The sequence below is a fragment of the Spermophilus citellus genome (assembly GCF_964194105.1).
Source record: "Spermophilus citellus genome assembly, chromosome: 13".
Taxonomy (NCBI): Eukaryota; Metazoa; Chordata; class Mammalia; order Rodentia; family Sciuridae; genus Spermophilus; species Spermophilus citellus.
The window spans coordinates 56,250,977-56,270,729 of NC_138193.1; the positions used below are offsets into that span (position 1 = coordinate 56,250,977).

The 19,753-nt window shown below is 34.0% G+C and overlaps 1 protein-coding gene across 14 annotated transcripts in view; it reads right to left on the minus strand.

The window, feature by feature from the left end:
- Positions 1-19,753, minus strand: part of ZNF638 (zinc finger protein 638) — a 124,875-nt gene that overhangs the window by 43,355 nt on the left and 61,767 nt on the right. For 7 of the 14 annotated variants that reach the window (XM_081264304.1, XM_081264311.1, XM_081264313.1 and 4 more), the window contains 6 exons: positions 12,958-14,473; positions 8,457-8,518; positions 4,910-4,948; positions 2,905-3,203; positions 1,652-1,926; positions 270-416 (listed from right to left, as the gene is read on the minus strand). In XM_081264304.1, the coding sequence (XP_081120430.1) occupies positions 270-416; positions 1,652-1,926; positions 2,905-3,203; positions 4,910-4,948; positions 8,457-8,518; positions 12,958-14,473 (2,338 nt within the window). Of the gene's footprint in view, positions 1-269; positions 417-1,651; positions 1,927-2,904; positions 3,204-4,909; positions 4,949-8,456; positions 8,519-12,957; positions 14,474-19,753 lie in introns of those variants that run through there. The other 7 variants (XM_081264306.1, XM_081264317.1, XM_081264308.1 and 4 more) reach the window with 4 other exon arrangements.

Below are 19,753 nucleotides of genomic sequence, written 5' to 3' on the forward strand. Positions count from 1 at the left end.
ATTTACATATTAACTACAGCTACTTTTATACCACAGTGACAGAGTAGTTAGAATGCTATGGCTAACCCACAAAAGCTTAAAAGTTATTTGTTATCTGGCCCTTTACAGAAAAAAGTGTACCAAAGAATTGGGAACATGTTCATTCACATCCAAACACTTGTAACTCCCAGTGAACATATGCAGTATAACCAGCTGTGAGATCCAACAAAAATTTACAGAATCACTAAAACAACAACTGCATGAATTTTAAAACAGACTGAATGACTCACCTCCTTTCTATATGGAACGATCAGGACATCATTAACTTTTCCAAATGGCTGAAATATCTTCCTAATATCTTCTTCAGTACAGCCATCCTCTGGTAATTCAGATAAAAGAAGAACTGAACCATAATGCAAAGACTGCTCTTTCCGAAGCTATTTTTTGGAGTGAAAGAAAATAAAAAGAAACCAAGTTAAGTGACAAAGAACAAAATAATAATTCCTTGTATAATATATTATCCTTTTAATCTTGGTCTGTTAATGGATCTGTTCTAAATGTTTATAATTTTTTTTTTACATGGGCAAGGCAGGTGGAGGAAATACTGGGGATTATACTCAGGGGTACATTTAAATTCTTAAATGCTAAAAAAAAAAGGGGGTAAGAAATGATCTAGAGCTATTAAGAAAAATTTTCTATTTGAACCTACATGGCCCATCATAGAGTGAAGCTGAATTTCCCATGTTGTTAATTCTATGTTCTAATGATTAAAAATGTTATCGTATATGGGTATAATGTTTTTAAATATTCATTTGTTAGATATAATTTAAATATAATAATCAAATTTATTATCCATATTAAAAATTATCTAAAATAAACAAAGAACTTTAAAAAAAAATTCATTACTACCCCACAGAAGTCTTGAAACAAAATGAAAAGAACTTTATATACTGTCTTGTCAGACAAATTAAAAATGTTTCCCTCTTCAAAATTTTCCCCATACTTAATACTTCTTCCAAAGTCTCTTTGAAATTCTGTAATTACAAGTTGATTTTCTAAGTTTATCCTTTTAAATATAACCTTTTTGAGGCAAGAAATAGTTGGTGAAAATCTTCAATGTGCTGAGGTATGGTGGCATGTGCCTGTAATCCTAGCTACTCGAAAGGCTAAGGCAAGATCTCAAGTTCAAGGCCAGTCTCAGCAACTTAATAAGACCCAGTCTCAAAAAAATAAAAAGGGGAGGGGATGCAGCTCAGTGATAAAGCTCCCCTGAGTACAATCCCCAGTTATCTCCCCTGCCTGCCAGATCCATGCAAAAACAAAGTCTTCATTGTATTTACAAAAATTTGAGAGCACTATATACCTAAGCACTTGAAGACAACAATCTATCTGTGAAGCCAGCCAAAAATTTTGCCAAGCCATCACAATATTTTTTGACGCATCAAATGCCAAATCTCTGACATTTCTAAGCTGTAAGATTTGAATTATTGGATTTTTATACTAAGAGTATATGAGAAACCAATGAAATGGAATCGTATCAAAATAATTTAACAAGTTATGAGTTCACATTTATTGGAAATGTAGAATAAGAAAATTTAGACAACTTTGTTTTCTCTTTGCCATAATAACATATATATGTATACTTTCACTAATAAACAAAAGACTTACTGACCTTACGCTGGAGAGAGACAGCTTTACCAGACACCTGTTTACATTCTGGTAAGTTGTCATCTTCAAGATTCTTTGATTTACGAGCAGAATGTCCTCCTAAATTTGCATCACTCTTTGTAGAGCTTATAGATTTAACTGGTGGCTTTGTTCCACTGACAACTTTAGGTTTTTGTGCTGGGGAGTGTCCTGTATCAATGGCTTCAAGATGCTTCTGTTTGTTAAATTCTGCCCCATGTCCAGATCGTTGTACCACATCTTCTAATGCTTTTTTTCTATCTAGTAAGAAGAATGTAAGTACAACTTCAATTGAAAGGAATATAAAGAACCACTTCATGACATCATGAAGAAAGACTAACATTTACCACACAGAGCTCAATAGGGAAGATAAACACACAAAAAAATGGTCTCAAGTTTTAACTGTGCACTCTGAAGGCTTTTATATGTAGTTCCTTTATTCCATGTGGCTCCAGGATTTCTTCACATGCTGAGGACTTCAAAGAATTTGTATTGTATTTACTGATATTTACCATATTAAAAGTTAAAAATAGAACTTTCAAACAATTTACTAATTCATTTAATATAAACTCCAATATTAACGGTGACATCTTTTATAAAGATTAAAATTCTCAAAGTAAAAAAAAATTAGTGAAATGAGTAATAATACTGTACATTTCTCTACACACTTTAATGTTGGGCTTAATGGGAAATACTTAAAAATTCTTATATGTGGTTTTGCATCCAATATGCTGGATACACCATTTTGGTTGAAAACATAAAGAAAATCCAGCCTCGAACATAGATGTAATTGGAAAAAGAAAAACCTCACAGAACTTTGAAAAAATCCTATGGATATGTAGGGGATCTTGAACCACAACAATGAGACCAGCTGCCTTATAAATTTGCAAATATTTCCATTTACATTCAACCTTTTAGAATATATTGAATATGAGAAAAGAACTATTCAAAGTTCTTCTTAAACAGGGTAAAAATATGAGTAATTTTTTAAGTTTTAAATGTATTCATGAAAGTCTATAGTTAAGGCAAACTATGTTTTCACATGCTTACTTTTGTGCATATACAGATACAACTCTCCCAAAATTACCAGAAAAATGGACTACTCTGAGATGTGTGTCAGAATTCACACAGCAATTTTACAATTTTATAAAACGATTTTATTTCTTAAAATCTAAACAAAAGGAACTAAAAATTTTAATCAAAATAAGTAGATTTATTGTTTCATGGTCATCAGCATACCTGATGATCTCACTGATCTCCTTGATGTCCTTTCAGGGCTGACTGATCGATAGCATTTTGGACTACCTCTAAACGGATTTCTAATTCGATATGGCGAACGGGATCGGGATCTAGATCTGTATCTAGAAATGAACCGATGGCAAATTCTTGGACTCCGACTTCTTGGTCTATATGGGTAGCGTATTGGGCTTCGAGATCGATGAAACCTGTGACTTGAACTTGATCTCCTAGAACGCCTAGGACTGGGGGAATGAGAACGTCTTCTTGGAGTCTCATTTTCTTTTCTATTGCCCTCATTTCTACAAAGTAGAAGAAAAAGAATCAAGATGCAGCAATTTAATGTAAATTAAAATTATACTAAGTGACAGAAGTACCTCCTTTTTCCTACAGTACTGGGATTGAACCCAGGGGCACTAAGCTACGTAAGCTACCTCAGTCCTTTTTTATTTATTTTTGAGGTAGGGTCTTACTAAGTTATTTAGGGCCTCACTAAGATACTGAGGCTGACATCAAACTGGTAATCTTTATGTCTCAACCTCCCAAGTTGCTAGGACTACAGGCGACCAAACCCAGCTCCCAGTCTTTTTCATTTTTTATTCTGAGACAGAATCTCACTAAGTTGCTGAGAGTCTTGCTAAATTACTGAAGCTGGCCTTGAACTTGCCATCCTCCAAGTCACCACCATACCCAGCTAGAAGTACCTCCTCAAAAATTAATTATTATCTTCAATATCAAACTCATAACAAGTATTACTTAAAACAAGAAAACCTATTGTTATGATATAATTCAACTTTCTGGTTTGGAAGAAACCAATTAGAACAGATGATCAACATTCCAATGGCTTGGAATCCTACCCTTTCTAGTTTACAGAAGAGTGTCATCATTGATTTCTTAGGCTTACCCCTTTACGAATTATGTTTTTCAAGTATAAAGCTAACTAGAGAATTTAGAAACTGATTTACATACAGAAATATTTTCAAAAATTTTTCCTTGAAAAAGTATACTGTCTACATATTTTTTTGATTTCCATAAATGTGTATACACATAAATTGAGTTGGTATTCTCAGAAATTCAAAGCTTAACATGAAATTATAATAAAGTTAGAATAAAAATATTTTCATTAAAGAGTAAAGAAAGTTGAAGTTCAGAAAAAGAAAGTATTATTTAACATACAATAAGTAAAGAAGCTTCAGAGAACTTCCTGCATTTGCCCATTATGAAAAGTGATGAAAGTAGGACACAATTCAAAAGAATAGCTTTTTATTTTTGGTTTAAGGGACTGAACCCAGGGGTGCTCAACCACTGAGCCACATCCCCAGCCCACTGTTATTTTATTTTAAGACAGGGTCTCACTAAGTTGGTTGGGGCCTCATTATGTTGCTGAGGCTGACTTTGAATTTGCGATCCTCCTGCCTTAGCCTTCTGAGGCACTGGGATTAGGGGTGTGCTCCACTGCTCTGGGAAAGAATAGCTTTTTAAAAAGTAAATATTTGCTCTTAGAAGAAAATTAAGGAGGGCTGGGGATGTGGCTCAGCGGTAGCGCGCTCGCCTGGCATGCGTGCGGCCTGGGTTCGATCCTCAGCACCACATACCAACAAAGATGTTGTGTCCGCCGAGAACTAAAAAATAAATATTAAAAATTCTCTCTCCCTCTCTCTCTCTCTCTCTCTCCCTCCTCTTTCACTCTCTCTTAAAAAAAAAGAAAAAAGAAAAAAAAAGAAAATTAAGGACATTTTTTTGTTTGTTTGTTTTGGGTGTTTTGTTTTTGGTACAGGGATTGAATCCATGGGCATTTAACCACTGAATCACACCCCCAACTCTTTTTTTAATATTTTATTTAGAGACAGGGTCTCACTGAGTTGCTCAGGGTCTCACTAAGTTGTTGAGGCTGGCTTTGCAATCCTCCTGCCTCAGCCTCCTGAGCCACTGGGATTACAGGTGTGTACCACCCGTGCCCAGCTGAAAATCAAGTTTTAACAATAACAACGCTATTAAAAAATGTTACCTTCTTGATGGTAGGATCTCAGGATTCCAATCAGGATATCTATTTTGAAAATAAATAATATTAATAGACATTTAAAATAAGATTATATGGCTCAATTAATCTTTATCTGTAATATCTGAAGACTGTTCAAAAATCTAAGTTTACATCGTGATTAATAATATTTTAAATATGAAAAATTTCTTAGAAATTTTATTTTCGGTGTCTAATTCAATAAATAAGGTATTGTGCTAATATGTATATCAGAGAAACTTATTCCCCATAATTTAAAGGCCTCAAACTCTAAATAAAATGGGCAGCACATGCAAAAAGTATTTAGAGGCACAGAAGAGGTACAAGATGAGTTTAGGAAGGGTTAAAAGAGAGAAGACATTTTAGTTACTTTACAGAACTCTCCAGGACTCCATGCTTATCATATTCTACATGATATCTCTCAGAATACAATATGAACAATGAGAGATGGTACAACTTGAAGATATACAGCTATTAAGAACAATCAGGAGGGGCTGGGGATGTGGCTCAAGCGGTAGCACGCTCGCCTGGCATGTGTGCGGCCCGGGTTCGATCCTCAGCACCACATACCAACAAAGATGTTGTGTCCGCCGAGAACTAAAAAATAAATATTAAAAAATTCTCTCTCTCACTCTCTCTCCTCTCTCACTAAAAAAAAAATATTAAAAAAAAAAAAAAGAACAATCAGGAGAGAATTCACAGAAAGGTTACTTTGTGGATAGCACTTACAAAGGTCTATCAACAGGTATGTTTTAGGTTTGATTTCAAATACTAGCAATACATAAGTGAAGGATTGGAGGCAAAACATAGGTGTTCTATTCCACTTGACTGGTCAGCTACAGCATAGGAATGATGAAAAGAAATTATAAAGGACAAAACCTGGAAAGGCTACCTCAGGGAGAGACAACTTATGAAAGGCCTTGAAATCAAGTAATGAGGTTGTACACAAATAAAAGGGAAAAACTCATGAACATTTCTAAGCAAGAATATCAAATAAATGTTTTTAAAACAATTGTACATGAATCTCTAGAATTAGGCAAAAAGATGAGAACTGAAATGTTCAGCAATGAGGCATATAAAAGCCACAGCTGTAGTCTTGAGAGTGAGACTAACACAGGGTGGACATAGAAATAGGAGGAGTGAGAACAAAATCTATGAACAATACTTATGCAAAGAAAAAACAATGAAAGATTAAGGAGTACTCATAAAAAAAATGAGTAAGATCACAAAAGCCATCTTCACTCTTAACTTTTCTTTTCATTTCTTTCTTTCTTTTCTTTTTTGTGGTACTGGGGATTCAGGGCACTCAACCACTAAGCTATACCTCCAGCCCTTTTTATTTTATTTAGAGATAGGGTCTCACTAAGTTGCCCAAGCTGGCCTTGAACTTGTGATTCTCCTGCCTTGGCCTCCTGAGTTGCTGGAATTACAGGTGTGTGTAATGTTTTAAAAATTATTTTAAAACTTTTCTAGAGAATCTGGACACTAATAGGTAGCTGGGCATAGTAATTATCTTAAGTCACTAATATTCAAGAATATAATTTCAGTAGTAAGACAAAAGTCAGGTAATGGAGGTATAGCAGATTGTTTTAGTAATTCACCTAGCAGGAAAATAAAGTTAGATCAAAACTTAAGAGGTAAAGTAGTTTTTATTTGTTGCTATTATTAATGAGTTAACAATAATTCAACTCCTTTTTCTCTTGCCTGCTTTCACTACAAAAACTAAAGCAGTGTTATATTTGCTCTCTTAGCCTATCCAGAAGATAGGCTAAGTTCTAATCAATGAAACATAGGTGGCAAAATGACAGAAAATCCTGAGAAAGCTTCTGCCCCCTACTTCTTGCAGCAACATGCGAGAAACTATGAGGTGAGAAACTACGAGGACAAAAAGTTAACTTCAATCCAATCTAATGTTAATAATTTCCAATACAAAAAAATCCTTTTATCTACTCCTACATTTTCATTATTCTGTACCTTTCAAGAAGATAATTTCTAGTCTTAGACTACAAGGTTTACAAAGAAACCTTTGTAATCAAACAAAACTAGATTTTTCAATGTAGGTGCTGTCATTTAATGGCTATGTAACTTAAAGTCGGTTACTTGATATGTGTAATCCTTAGTTTTCTCACAGACTGAAATATAAGCTGGTTGAAAATACATAGAAATTATTATTAAATTTCCAGAGCTCTACAATTTATGGTTCATAAGAGCTAGAGAACTATTACTGAAGAATCAGTAACAGGGCTGGGGCTATAGCTCAGTGGTAGAGTGCTTGCTTAGCATGGGTGAGGCACTGGGTTCAATCCTCAATACCACATAAAAACAAATAAATAAAATAAAGTTATTGTGTCCCTCTACCAAGAAAAAAGGAGTCAGTAATAATACTGTTTTAGACCTTTACTAGCTTGCCAACTAAAACAAATGCTCTTATCTCCAAAGCTCAAAGCATAACATACTAAAAGTAGAGTTGGATCACCCAATATCTGCCTAATTAGTAAAAAATATGTTTTAAAAGCATGATACACTAATGAAGTAGTATAACATAATGATTAAGAGCAAGAAGCTAACTAAGACTATGTCTCAATGTGATGCAATAAATACATCACCTATGAAGTATCTGTGACATAACTGTTCAACCTAAATTTAATGATCAGGAAGCAAACAGCATGGAAGACATTCCACAAGACACTGTTCCTGAACTCTTCAAAAAAGCCAACACTGGCCAGGCGTGGTGGTATAATCCCAGCAACTGGAGGTGGGGAGGTTGCTAAGGCAGGAGGATTCCAAGTATGAGGCCAGTCTCAAATTTAGTAAGATCCTATCTCAAGATAAAAAGGACTGCAGGTAAAGCTCAGTAGTAAAACTCCCCTGGTTAAATCTTCAGTATTATTATTTTTTTAAATCAATGTAAACATACTCTCCAAAGGGAAGAAGGAAAGAAAGAAAGGAAGGAGAGAAAGAAAAGAAAAAGGAAAAAGATAGGGAGACAGGCACAGAGAATACTACTAAAGCAGTATTTTTCCACCTCCATATCTAGTAGGGGAAATCTTCAGAGGTGCCCTGTCTTAAATAAGGAACAAAGTAGAATGGAACTAATATTCATTCCTTACTTAAGATTTATTCTGAAAACAGATTCTGAGCCAGAGACTGGAAATTAAATACTGATATATGGCTTGGATTAGTTTTTATTTATTTAACCCTTGAGAAAGGGGGGAGATAATAGAAGGGAATGATATCTGCTCTGAAATAATAAACCATTCAGGGAAGGCAAGCCAGCAAAGCAAAAAAACCAAAGATATGAAAAAATCTACCTACTGGGAATTAAGTTAGGAAGGAGTTGAGTCAGGGGAAAGGATCATGCTGAATTCTCTCTTTTTGGAAAAATATTAAATATACTGCTACAAAATTAGTATTTTAATAGGCAATAATCTTTAAAAATATTTTCTACAAAGTATCATACCAAGGGTATTTAACAGTAATGTCTGAACATATTTTGCAAATTCAACATTTATGAAAATAAAGAGAAAAATGTTCTTACTGTTGACGCAACTGTCGACAACTCTCAATATGAGTAGATGTGTTTTGATGCTGAATCCAATCCTATTGTAAAAGGAGAAAAGTACTGAAATTAGAATATTCCTCTTGTTGACCAATGAATTAGATTTATCTTTTAAATGACAAAGGATTTTAAAACAATTCTAATTATAAACAGCATTTGGCCACTGAATAAAATTTTCACAAACAAAACTTAAAGGTGTCCAAATGCCCTTGAAACACCATACCTCACTGATCCCATTTAAAAATGTTTTAGTATAAAAAAAAGTTCAAAAAAAATTATACCCATGGATGCCCATTTTGAAATCAATACATATTAACACTTGGAGAAAATAAAAGCATAGATCATAAAATAACTCATTTCGAGTATAAAAATAATTCAGAGAACAAAAACTATAAATAAGGTGCAAGTGGTTATCTACAAAACAGCATCTTCAAAATATAGTATCTGAATGACTTATACCTCATGCTAACATCATCAACAACCAAATACTACTAGGCCAGTACCATTCCAAACAAGGTACTCACTATATTGAGAAATGATAAGATTAGTGAAAATATGAAAAACTGATAATAAAATCTAATTTATTTTCAAGATTAAAGGAAAGTGACGCCATTTTAAAGACAGTATCCCTTACATATTGAGCTTTACAATTAACAAAATGCTTTCTTATACATTACTTCATTTACAAATAAATCTGCCCTAAAATTACAATCTATAACCATAAATAGCTCCTGAAAGGTACATCTGATTTTAAAACAAAAACCAATACAGTTTTTAAAGATACAGTCTCCAAAGTGAAACAATCAGTTAAAAGCAACATGTATAATGTTTTATTGATCCTCCAGCATTTGGAAAGGCAAAAAAACCTTAATAAACAGTTCTGAATTTTACAACTTCCCTTGAGGAAAATCTTGTTTCCATTTCAAAAACATTTTAGTTTAGGTCATTTCTAAAAGACAAACTAGATGTTTCCATAGTTAAAACAACATTTGACACTAATTTTGAACTCTGCCTTGGCAAGAACTATCTGAAATACTTAACAAATTATGACAAAATCTGAACTGTTTCATTAAGCCCCAAGGTTTGATTGTGGGCTGAAAAAAGGAAATATGTGCATATCCTCCTCAGTAATACAAACAGAAAGCTAAAAAAGATTAGCAGTTAAGAGTCTCTAGTAGTAATACTAAACCCACATCTTTGATATTAATTGGACATTATTTACACGATACAGACACACTGGCAGTCAGGGAGTTTGGCTTGATTTATTTGGACCATAAAGTATTTTATTTAAATAATTTACCAACACTTATAAATTCAGAGATTTTTTATCACCAAATCCAATTTCTAGTTTTTCTTGAAGAAATATTAAGATATCACAATACTGAAATACATATTCTCATAGCAACTATCAGCTGAAGGTGATAGCTGCCCTATTTATTTAAGGTATGTGCTCTTCAATTCAATACACTCACCTATACACACACTGCTGTCTTCTAACAGGCTTACTTTACCTACTGACATTACTTACTTTAAGCTCAGTAAATATACATGTCATCCCAATTTCTAGATTCCCTAGTAATAATACCCAGATCAGATAACTGGTTCAAAAGCAACACTGCCTTCCCAGGGAAAAAAAGGGATAATACCTACCAAAGCAGAAAATCCTGCAAGGACTGTAGACTGGACAGGATCAGAATGGAACTGTAAAATACAGACCCCTATCAACACTTGCTCTCTAACCTCCAACTACCTTGAAAAATTCTCAGGTTGATCTTGAAGCAAATTATTTCAGTCAGAAAGACAATTTTCTAAACCAAGGAAAGCCCCTCTTAAACCCAACCCATAATTTAGAAAGGAAACACTTCACAATCTACTGTTGCATTCTCAAAGTATCTCTTTACGCTATAGTTTAAAAGACTCAAGGATGGGTAGAAAAGAATTGTCGGATTTACTCAGCAGGAAAAAGCTTGCAGTTGGTAATTCATATTTACTGGCTATATATTTATAATGTCATATATATGCACATTTATGAGGCAGTAAAATACATCGGAAAAACAAAAGAGTTAGTTGTATCATCTAAGTTCATGTTCGCATACTATCATTTATCCACTCAGTGGTGGAATTCATTACTTCAATGAGCTTCAATTTGTTGTGCTATTAAAAGTTGGGTTTTTATTTTAAAAGGAACTCTGGATAAGCTCTAATGATCACTAAGTGATTTTCTCTCCTCTTAAATTTTTATCTTATGAACCCAGGCTTCCACCATTTTACACTTGAATAGTAAAGGAAGCCTCCAATTACATGTCCTACTCCTCATTCCCATCTCATTTGCATTCACTTGCACACTTCAGTCAAATCTCCTATACACTTTCAACATGCCCATTCACATATCGAGAAATTAAACTAACTTCCTAATGCCTCTCAACTAAAATCTAAACTCCTTAGCCTAAATTTTCAAGACTCCTTCTACTTATTTTTAGCATGCTCATCACTCTTTCCCAAATGCCACCCACTGCATTGCAATCGATGTATTCTTCTCTCAGACCTTTGCCTATCCACATATTGATCCCACCTGGAATTTAATCTCTCCTCCCTTTCAGATAGGTATATCTAAAGATCTAAAGCCCACACATCATTTGAACTACTCCACGAAGTCTTCATTCTTGAGACATTCTAGTCTAGACTCACTTAGTAACTTTGAATCCACTAGTCTTATCTAACTAGACTACAAAAGTCTTTTGATGCCAGGAAGTGTATTTATACTTTTTAATTACATACTGTTAGACACACAATAGGTATTGGTCAAGTGATAATGCTGGCCTGACTGACACAAATCTGAACAAGATAAAAATACTAAGTATCTTTCCCCTCCATCACAGGAAAACAAGTTAAATAAATCACCAAACCATTTTTTTCCTTTTCCTAATTTTTAAAAAGTCTTTGGATGCATAATTTTCCTCCTCAGTGCAACTGTATGAGTTGTTTGAAAACATCTAAATTTAATACTGTTCCTCATTTCTGCCCTGGCACCTACAGAACAATGTACAAAACTGGTATCAGTAAATATACATTGAAAAAGTGTGTATACCTTTTCTAGTCTACAGAACAAAAATTAAAACTTCAATTTCTTTATGTGAAGATATATTTTCTTCAATTGAATATTACTTTTAAAGGTTCAAAATTATGTGGTATGCCCAGATACAGTAATACAAAGAGCTTCTAACACTGAGGCCAGCATTACTTACAGTTTACAACAAAGCACTGTGAATTATTCTGAGATTTTTCAAGGTAAAGACTTTTTTATCACTTTTGATGAAATATGGCCAACTATTTATTATTTTATTAGATTTCAATAATTCTGGTTAAAATGAATAGAATGCCGGTTGTTTGTTTTTTTAAATTTTTTTCTCCTCCTGGATACTGGGGATTGAACTCAAAGCCCTGTGCATGCTAAACAAATGGTCCACCACTGAGCTACACTCCCAGCCCAGAATGTTTTCTTTGGCTGGCATTAACTTTAAATAACAAGAGCAACAGATCTAGGTATCAGATTCTTGTTGAGTGGATAAATTGGGGAAAAAAGGGTAGCAAAAAAACAAACAAACAAGAAAAAAGGATAATTAACACCCTCAGATTTTTAAGCTTCTTCAAAGAACACACCAATTTAAGGCTAAGGCCTTAAATCAGTTTCTTCCTATGGGAAACATCTCCTACTTGGCATTTGCCATCTAAATCTACAAATTACAATAGTAAACAGAAAAACCTGTGGTTCTAAACATATAATAAAACTTACTTGGAAATTCCTGCTCAAATCTACCAATGATTACTATTAAATAATATAGTCTACATGGTATTACTCTTCAGCATCTCAGCAAAAAACTTCCTTCTAACTATATTAACCAATAAAGTTACCTTAAGCCTATTTTAGAAACTATCTGCTAAACCTACAGCTGGTCCCATAATAATGAATGCATCTTGACTCATTTTACTATTACATTATTTTACAAAGCCCCTTCTCAATACTAAAATAATGATAAGAAAATAAATTATCAGTGGTCCATATAAAAATCAGAATGCATTTAAATCAACGTTAAATGTTGTCTCTTCAAAGTATGCAGCACAAATGATTTACCAAGTTTTTATATTTTATGCTAAAAGATCTTATTTAAACACAACTCATGTGACATCATGTTATAAGTACACAGTTTGTTATATAAATTTTGTGTTGTATAAATGGGATAACTGAAAGTTCAAAATAAATGGACAAACTATGTGGTACGCCCAGTAACAGGTGTGTAGAACATTCAATTCAGTACTAAAGCCAGCAGTATATAAGATTACAACTAAAAGCACTGATTTTTGCAATCAAAATCAGTTTCTGTAATTTCCTTAATGCCTATTAACACCAGCACACACATCAGAATTTAGAGAAAACTTGGGCGCTGAGCATCATTATACAGTGATCTTTAAAAACACTCACCTTCAAATGACTACATTCTACGTTACACAGAGAACACAAATGTGGAAATATTCTTGGAGATGCTGCATAATAATCATTCATCATAGAAGGAGTTGGAAGTCTCTTCATCTTTTGGACATCAGCATGTGAAAACTTTGGTAGCCATGATGCTTTCACAATCCCAAAGGGAGATTGAATGGGAATGTCAGTCTCTGATTGATAATTCTTTTTACTTCCTCTCGATCCAACATGTACATTAGATGAATTAATCACCGGTTTATGTGGGATCCGCTCTTGCTGGTTTACAGCTGAAATTAATTCAGATGAAAAAGGTTGTTGGTTCATAGGTGGAGGAATCAGAGACTGACTCATTGTCTGACTAACTGTTTGGCTAATGGATTGGCTGATGGATTTTACAGGTTCAAGGACTGACTGTCCTGAAATGTGTAAGCCTGACATCTTGGTTCCACTCTCAACTGGGAAAAAGGACTGATTATTTGAGGACTCACTGGGGAAGTCCATCGGGCGAAACACTTCTTCAACAGGAAACATAGTATTACATATCATATTTGGAGTAGGAACAGATGCAGAAATGCTCTGCTGTGACCGAAATTCATTCTTGACCTCATCGGTTGGAATTTCAGGATCATAAATACGTACTTCAAGTGGATCTTCTGTGTAGCCGTATTTGCTTGCATGCCCATAATCAATCACATTACTTGAAACTGCTTCACTACCAAGTGCTTCTTTATTTCTGTTCTGAGAAGGTAAATTAGGTAATCGGCGCCCCATTTTTCTCATTCTTATATCCCTCAAAATCAATGGCATATTTTCAGGAGTTAGCTGTTCATCAGGATAGCGACTAAGTTCTTCTAGATCTTCATTAGACAATCCAAAACTTGCTAAGATACTTGAGGCACTCTCTTTTGTATAGCGGCTCTGTACTTTAGGACTCTGCTCTGTAACCTGTGTGATAGAACTCTGTTTCACTCCCACTGATGCAGACATATGAGGCTCATCATCCCACCGGCTACCATGAGGCTTCCCCTTCTTTTGTTGTGCTTCATGAAAATCCAACTTTTCTTTGGTCAACCTTGGATCAGTTCGGTGTTGAGTTACCTGAACACTCATTCTCTGTGGTCCCATGTTCTGATAAGATTCATGGCCAGCAAATCTGTGTGGGATTCCACGGGCTCTCCCTGCTGGGTAAAATCTTGGAAGACCCATAGATCCAGGCCTCATAAATGGTCCTGGAGGCCTCATCCCAGAAGGGTTAGGTGCTCGTGGCCTTTGAAGTGGAAAGTTTCCTCGAGGATTAAACCTGGGTCTCGACATGGCTACTTTCAAGAATGCCTGATTTAATAAAGTGTAAGGTGGTGTTGAACCATGTGAGGCAACGGCATTCAGCTGCTGAAGCGCCAACTGAGTCTTAATCTGAGCAAAGTGCAAAGGAGATGGGCCCAACAGAAGTGGGTTTGCAATGCCCAGGCTCAAGGAATTCACAAGTGGTGCGAAATTTTCCAAGAAATACACAAAGCTGAAAGTTAAAACACAAATATTAGATCATTTTAACTCAAACTACTACATGAAGTGGGTTCTACAGCCAGTGTAAAACATTTTGAAATAAAGCCATGAAACCATTCTGCATTTCATATATTTTTAGAGTAAAGGCTTACAAGAATTTAAATTTTTTTTCTGAAACCTTCTCTTTTCTTCTTTCCTAAATCCAGAACACAACCCCCAAACCTCAAGCCAGAGTTCCTGTATGTGATGCACTGTTTGCTAGGTGCTGTATTTATAGGTTCTTTTAAATAATCTTGAAAAACACAAAGTATTTATTTCATGTTTTAATGCTGGAAAAAGAAGATGAATGCATTAAAATACTTAGAAATGTACACATGCTTAATATGCATGAATCATACATATAAACAATGAAAGTAACAATGGTTAACCTTAAACTTCTGTAAGACTCATTTCTGTTAAGACACATTCTTCCTTGGAACCAGCTTTCACACCTAATAAATTCTACACAGCAATTAAACTGCTATTAAACAGTTTCTTATAAGGTAAAACTTTACTGTCAATAACTTGAATTCAGAGTCTAACAAAGCAGATGCAAGAGCATGAAACTGTTTATAACAGACAAGATAATATGTAACAAAACTAGTCACCCTACTTTTTAATTTCTTTTTTTTCTTAATATTTATTTTTTAGCTCTAGGTGGACACAATATCTTTATTTTACATTTATGTGGTTCTGAGGATCGAACCCAGTGCCTCATGCATGCTAGGTGAGCACTCTACCACTAGGCCACAACCCCAGCCCCTACTTTTGAATTTCCTCAATAGCGAGTTTAGATATATTAGTAATAACAATGATAAACTTTATAGAGCATTGTCCATGTGTCATTTACAGTTCTAAGCATATTATGTGGACTGTTAGTTCTCACACTCCCTGAGATATGTATAGTTTTATAACAGATACTAAGGCATAGAGAAGTTAAGAAGCACACACTTGCTTATGTCCACGTTTGCATTCAATGTAATTTAACCCCATAATCCATACTCTTAACTAACAGATGTGAGCAAGACAATCCTGCAATCCCCAGACATGTATTAGTTAAAACTGGCTGCTGACCAGCCCATCAGAAGTGCTATGTTACTCCTACTTCTGAGAGAAATAGTACTTTATATATCGTTCAGGACCAAGGTCAGCAGCCACATAACTTGCCTTCCCTCTTCCAGTTTTTTGTTTATTGCTGCTGTTTAAAGCATACATTATGGCTAATGTATGGGCTATCCATCAATTGCCTACTTGTATACTTGTATACCCAAAGTGTACTGTGAAGTCTTGTGGCATCTACGTCTACCAATGGGAATCCAAGTTGTTGATTCTATTTACTGATCACTGATTTCAGGTTCAAGCTACAATTTCACTCATAATTATATATATATGTTTTTCTTTATACTTAATGTTAGTAAGTAAACTAACTTTGCGTACTTTATACACAATGTTAGTAAAATGCTAATTTTTCTGGGAAATTCTCCCTTCCAATCATTTTACAAACTGCCAACACATTCAGTCTTTGCAACAGGACATTTTTACTACATTGCTCTTGTTCAAAAAACCCAAGAGTTTCTCTTTCTCATTCTCTATTTCATTCCAAGGTCCAACCAATCTAGTCAATCTCTACCTTTCTAATTTTACCAGATACTTACTCTAGCTAGACCTTTGCCTCTATTCTTTTCCCATCTCCCTATCAAAACAAACAACATAACCTTGCCCTAGACACTGATTTGACTTTACTCACTTTCAAAGTCAGTATCCATCAAACTTTTGTTGACCATCAATGCCAATAATTAAGAAAGGTTTATTAATTATTGCTTAATTATTGCTTCTACCATTTTTTGACTTATACCTTTTACTAGCTAATGTTTTTGTACTCACATGCATAATCTTTTCCAACAATTTAGAGTCAACTGAAGCTTATCATTAAGACTTATCTCCCAAGCATATAAACCCTATTGCTACTCACAAGATCCTCAAATATTTGTTAAACTATCTGAACTATCACCTCCAAAGTCCTCATTATTTACAGATTATTAATTTTCAAGTTAGAGTAAAACACTAAAATAAGACAAGTTACATAAGCTTCAAATTCACCAGACATAAGCAGACAAAACTTATTGAACACTGATACCCAAATTCAATGTAAAAAAAAAAAAAAAAATTCCCACTGATAACAAAATCCAGGTGTGTTTTTAAACAATCACAAGTCATATGAAACTGTACCTACCACCTTCTACATAATAAAATTACTTCTAAGATCAATTTTGTTTTTAACTCAATCCTTTAAAACAATGATTGCTTTGGAAATCAGTCTGTCATCTAGTTACTCAAACACTTTCTGCACAATTTTCTCCACTTGCTGATGATTCCTCTTAGAACTTCAGGACCACAAGCCCTTCTAAATATTGTTTCTCCTCCAAAACAAGACACAAATGGCAAAGATTTCAATCACAGCCATCTAATTACTAGATGTAATTATGAACAAATACCAGTTGGATATAACTATGTTCCTTAAAAGCAAAAACTTACTTATGTATTTTCTAGATGTTAAAAGTTATACATTTACAGGATTTATGAAAGATGATATATCATGAGCTATGGAATGCTTTAAATAATCAAAAAAAAGAAAATGATAATAATTAGATGAGGGGAGGAAACAAAATAATCTTATGAGTTTATCTAAAAAGTCACAAATATAAAATAAACAATTAAAAATAAAAAAATAAAAAAAAGAGAGCAGTCTTTTATTTACAAACTATTCTGTAGAAACCTCTCATTAAGAATTATGTTATACCATAACAAAGAAAACAACTCCTCTGCCTTGTAAGAATGATACTGGATGAAACCAGAAAACAATGTTACAAGAAATAGGAACCAAAGACAAGGATATATTTGTCACTAACACCTGGAAAACAACAAAACAAATTAAGACAGACATCTAACCCCAGCAGCTCTAGTCCTAAAGAGTTCACCCAGAGGAATTTACAGATAGCCAACTTATGAAATCATTAAACCAAGTTGAGATCTGAACTAAACTCCTTTGAAAATGACTGCAATTAAACAGTATTAATCCTTTAAAACTTTTATTCCTATAATATTATATATGCTTGTTATAGAGAATTAAAAGTAACAAAATCTTTCAGTAAAACCCAAAACTGGTCACAGTGGCATCTGTCTGTAGGACCAACTACACAGGAGGCTAGCAGGAACATCTTGAGCCCAGGAATTTGAGGCCACCCTGGGCAACACAGAAATACTCCCTTTCAAAAATAAATAAATAAAACCATCACCTAGAGTAAACTAATATTCTGATACAATTCTTCTAGTTTTGCATATGCATATGCACATGTGATAGAGAAGAGTTTATGCTAAACACAATTTTACAACTCAGAAGTATGCTGTTTTCTTTCTTATTTATTTTGTGATATTGAGGATAAAACCCAGGAACTAGAACATGATAGACCAGTACTCTACCAATGAGCTATATATCCCCAGCCTATATATTATTTTTAATTGACATTTTATTTTTTCCTATATTATTTTTCAAAAACAGGCTATTTAATGATCACAAAACATTTATTTTGACAAATAGCAGCTAAAAACTCTCAAGAACGCTCTTAACAAAAACTACCACTCTAAAATAAGAATTCAGTATGTCAATCATAAAAATTCTTTTAGAACCATGTAGCAGAAGCTGGGTTCTTCAGGGAAGCATGAAGAAATGACCTGATATATTTAAAAAAAAAAAAAAAGATATCACCATTAAATCCCATGAGGAATTTCTGAGATTTCTACTACTATGGACAATCAACAATTGCCTATTATTTTGATACTTTCAGAGGAAAGGAAGCCCTAAATTTTTTTAGAGGTATTAAAAGACCTAAAAACTTTTTAGAATCCAAAAGCAGCATCAAAAATTAGCCGATGGCTCCCCAGATTTATAATAAAAAGATTTACATAAAAATCTCATACTTGAACTTTGTAGCACTTCATGGTTTACAAACACTTTAATACCCATTATCTCATTTGAACTTCATAACCAAGAGCAAACAAATCCCAATGTAAACTGTACAGATTAAGTGAAGCCTTAGAACACATCAAGGAAACAAGACCATAACAGAATCTACATCTCTCCTTGGTGTTCTTTTCATCCTGTTATCTTAATTGTAAATTTATTCTATAGCTTTCTTTTTTTCTAATTATTAAAATAATTCATGTTCTTTACCTGTCTTACCTCCTTACCAAAAAGAATAAAGTGGGGGGACCACCTTTATGACATGCTGACATGCAGAAAAGTTTTCCACCAATTTACTATAAAGGAAAGAATAGTATTTTAAAATTTTTTTTCTAGGTATTCACTCACATACCTCATTTGAAGCCACTTTGTTAGAGCACTGTCTCAGAATATTATACATTTGCTTTGGCACTTAAGAATGCAGTTATTATAATAGCTAGTTAATACAGGAGTCCAGCTGTTCATTCTGTGCTTTTCTCAGTTAAACTACACTCTAATTTCCCTTACCATGTAGAGCTATACCCATTCAGTCAATTCTTTTCTACCATTATTTTGTTCCCTTATGTTAAGATACACATGCCATAATTCTGAAGGTGCCAAGATGGTGAATAGAGAATATCATGTTGGGCATTAAAATGCTAAAACATGGTGCTTTCAAAGAAGCAGTAAAAGAAAGCAAAAACAATTAAAAACTTAAGTTGGCATCAGGAAGAGCATCACAACTGCACTGCTACCTGAAAGGACGTATAAACATCATGAGTTCAAAATTGAAGAACAAGGGAGGATCCATTGTCAAAGCACAATGCTAAGAACAGATCACCATGAGAACCAGGCACTAACAACCCCATATACCAATAATTTAATATTGTTATTACTTCCAGAAAAACAAGTTTTTGATACATGAGCTAACATTTATTTTTATTTTTTAGGAGCATGTACACTGCATATATAAATGGGTCTCTAGACCACAAATGTTTTCATCGTAAATGTTGCTCCCCTGAGCATATATATGCATTGGTGATACTACCTTGACTCTCTTAAAAAGCATAATGGGTACTTCAAAAGAAACCACCTGATCCAAGTTGAAATAAATAATCTTCCCTGGGATTATTGTTTTTAAAACTAGAAATGAGAATGTAGTAGATGTTCATAAAACTCGAAATGCTTCTGACAACCACAGTCACTGCCTCAGAAAGCACAAGCACTGCAACAAAATAAAGACACCATAACAAA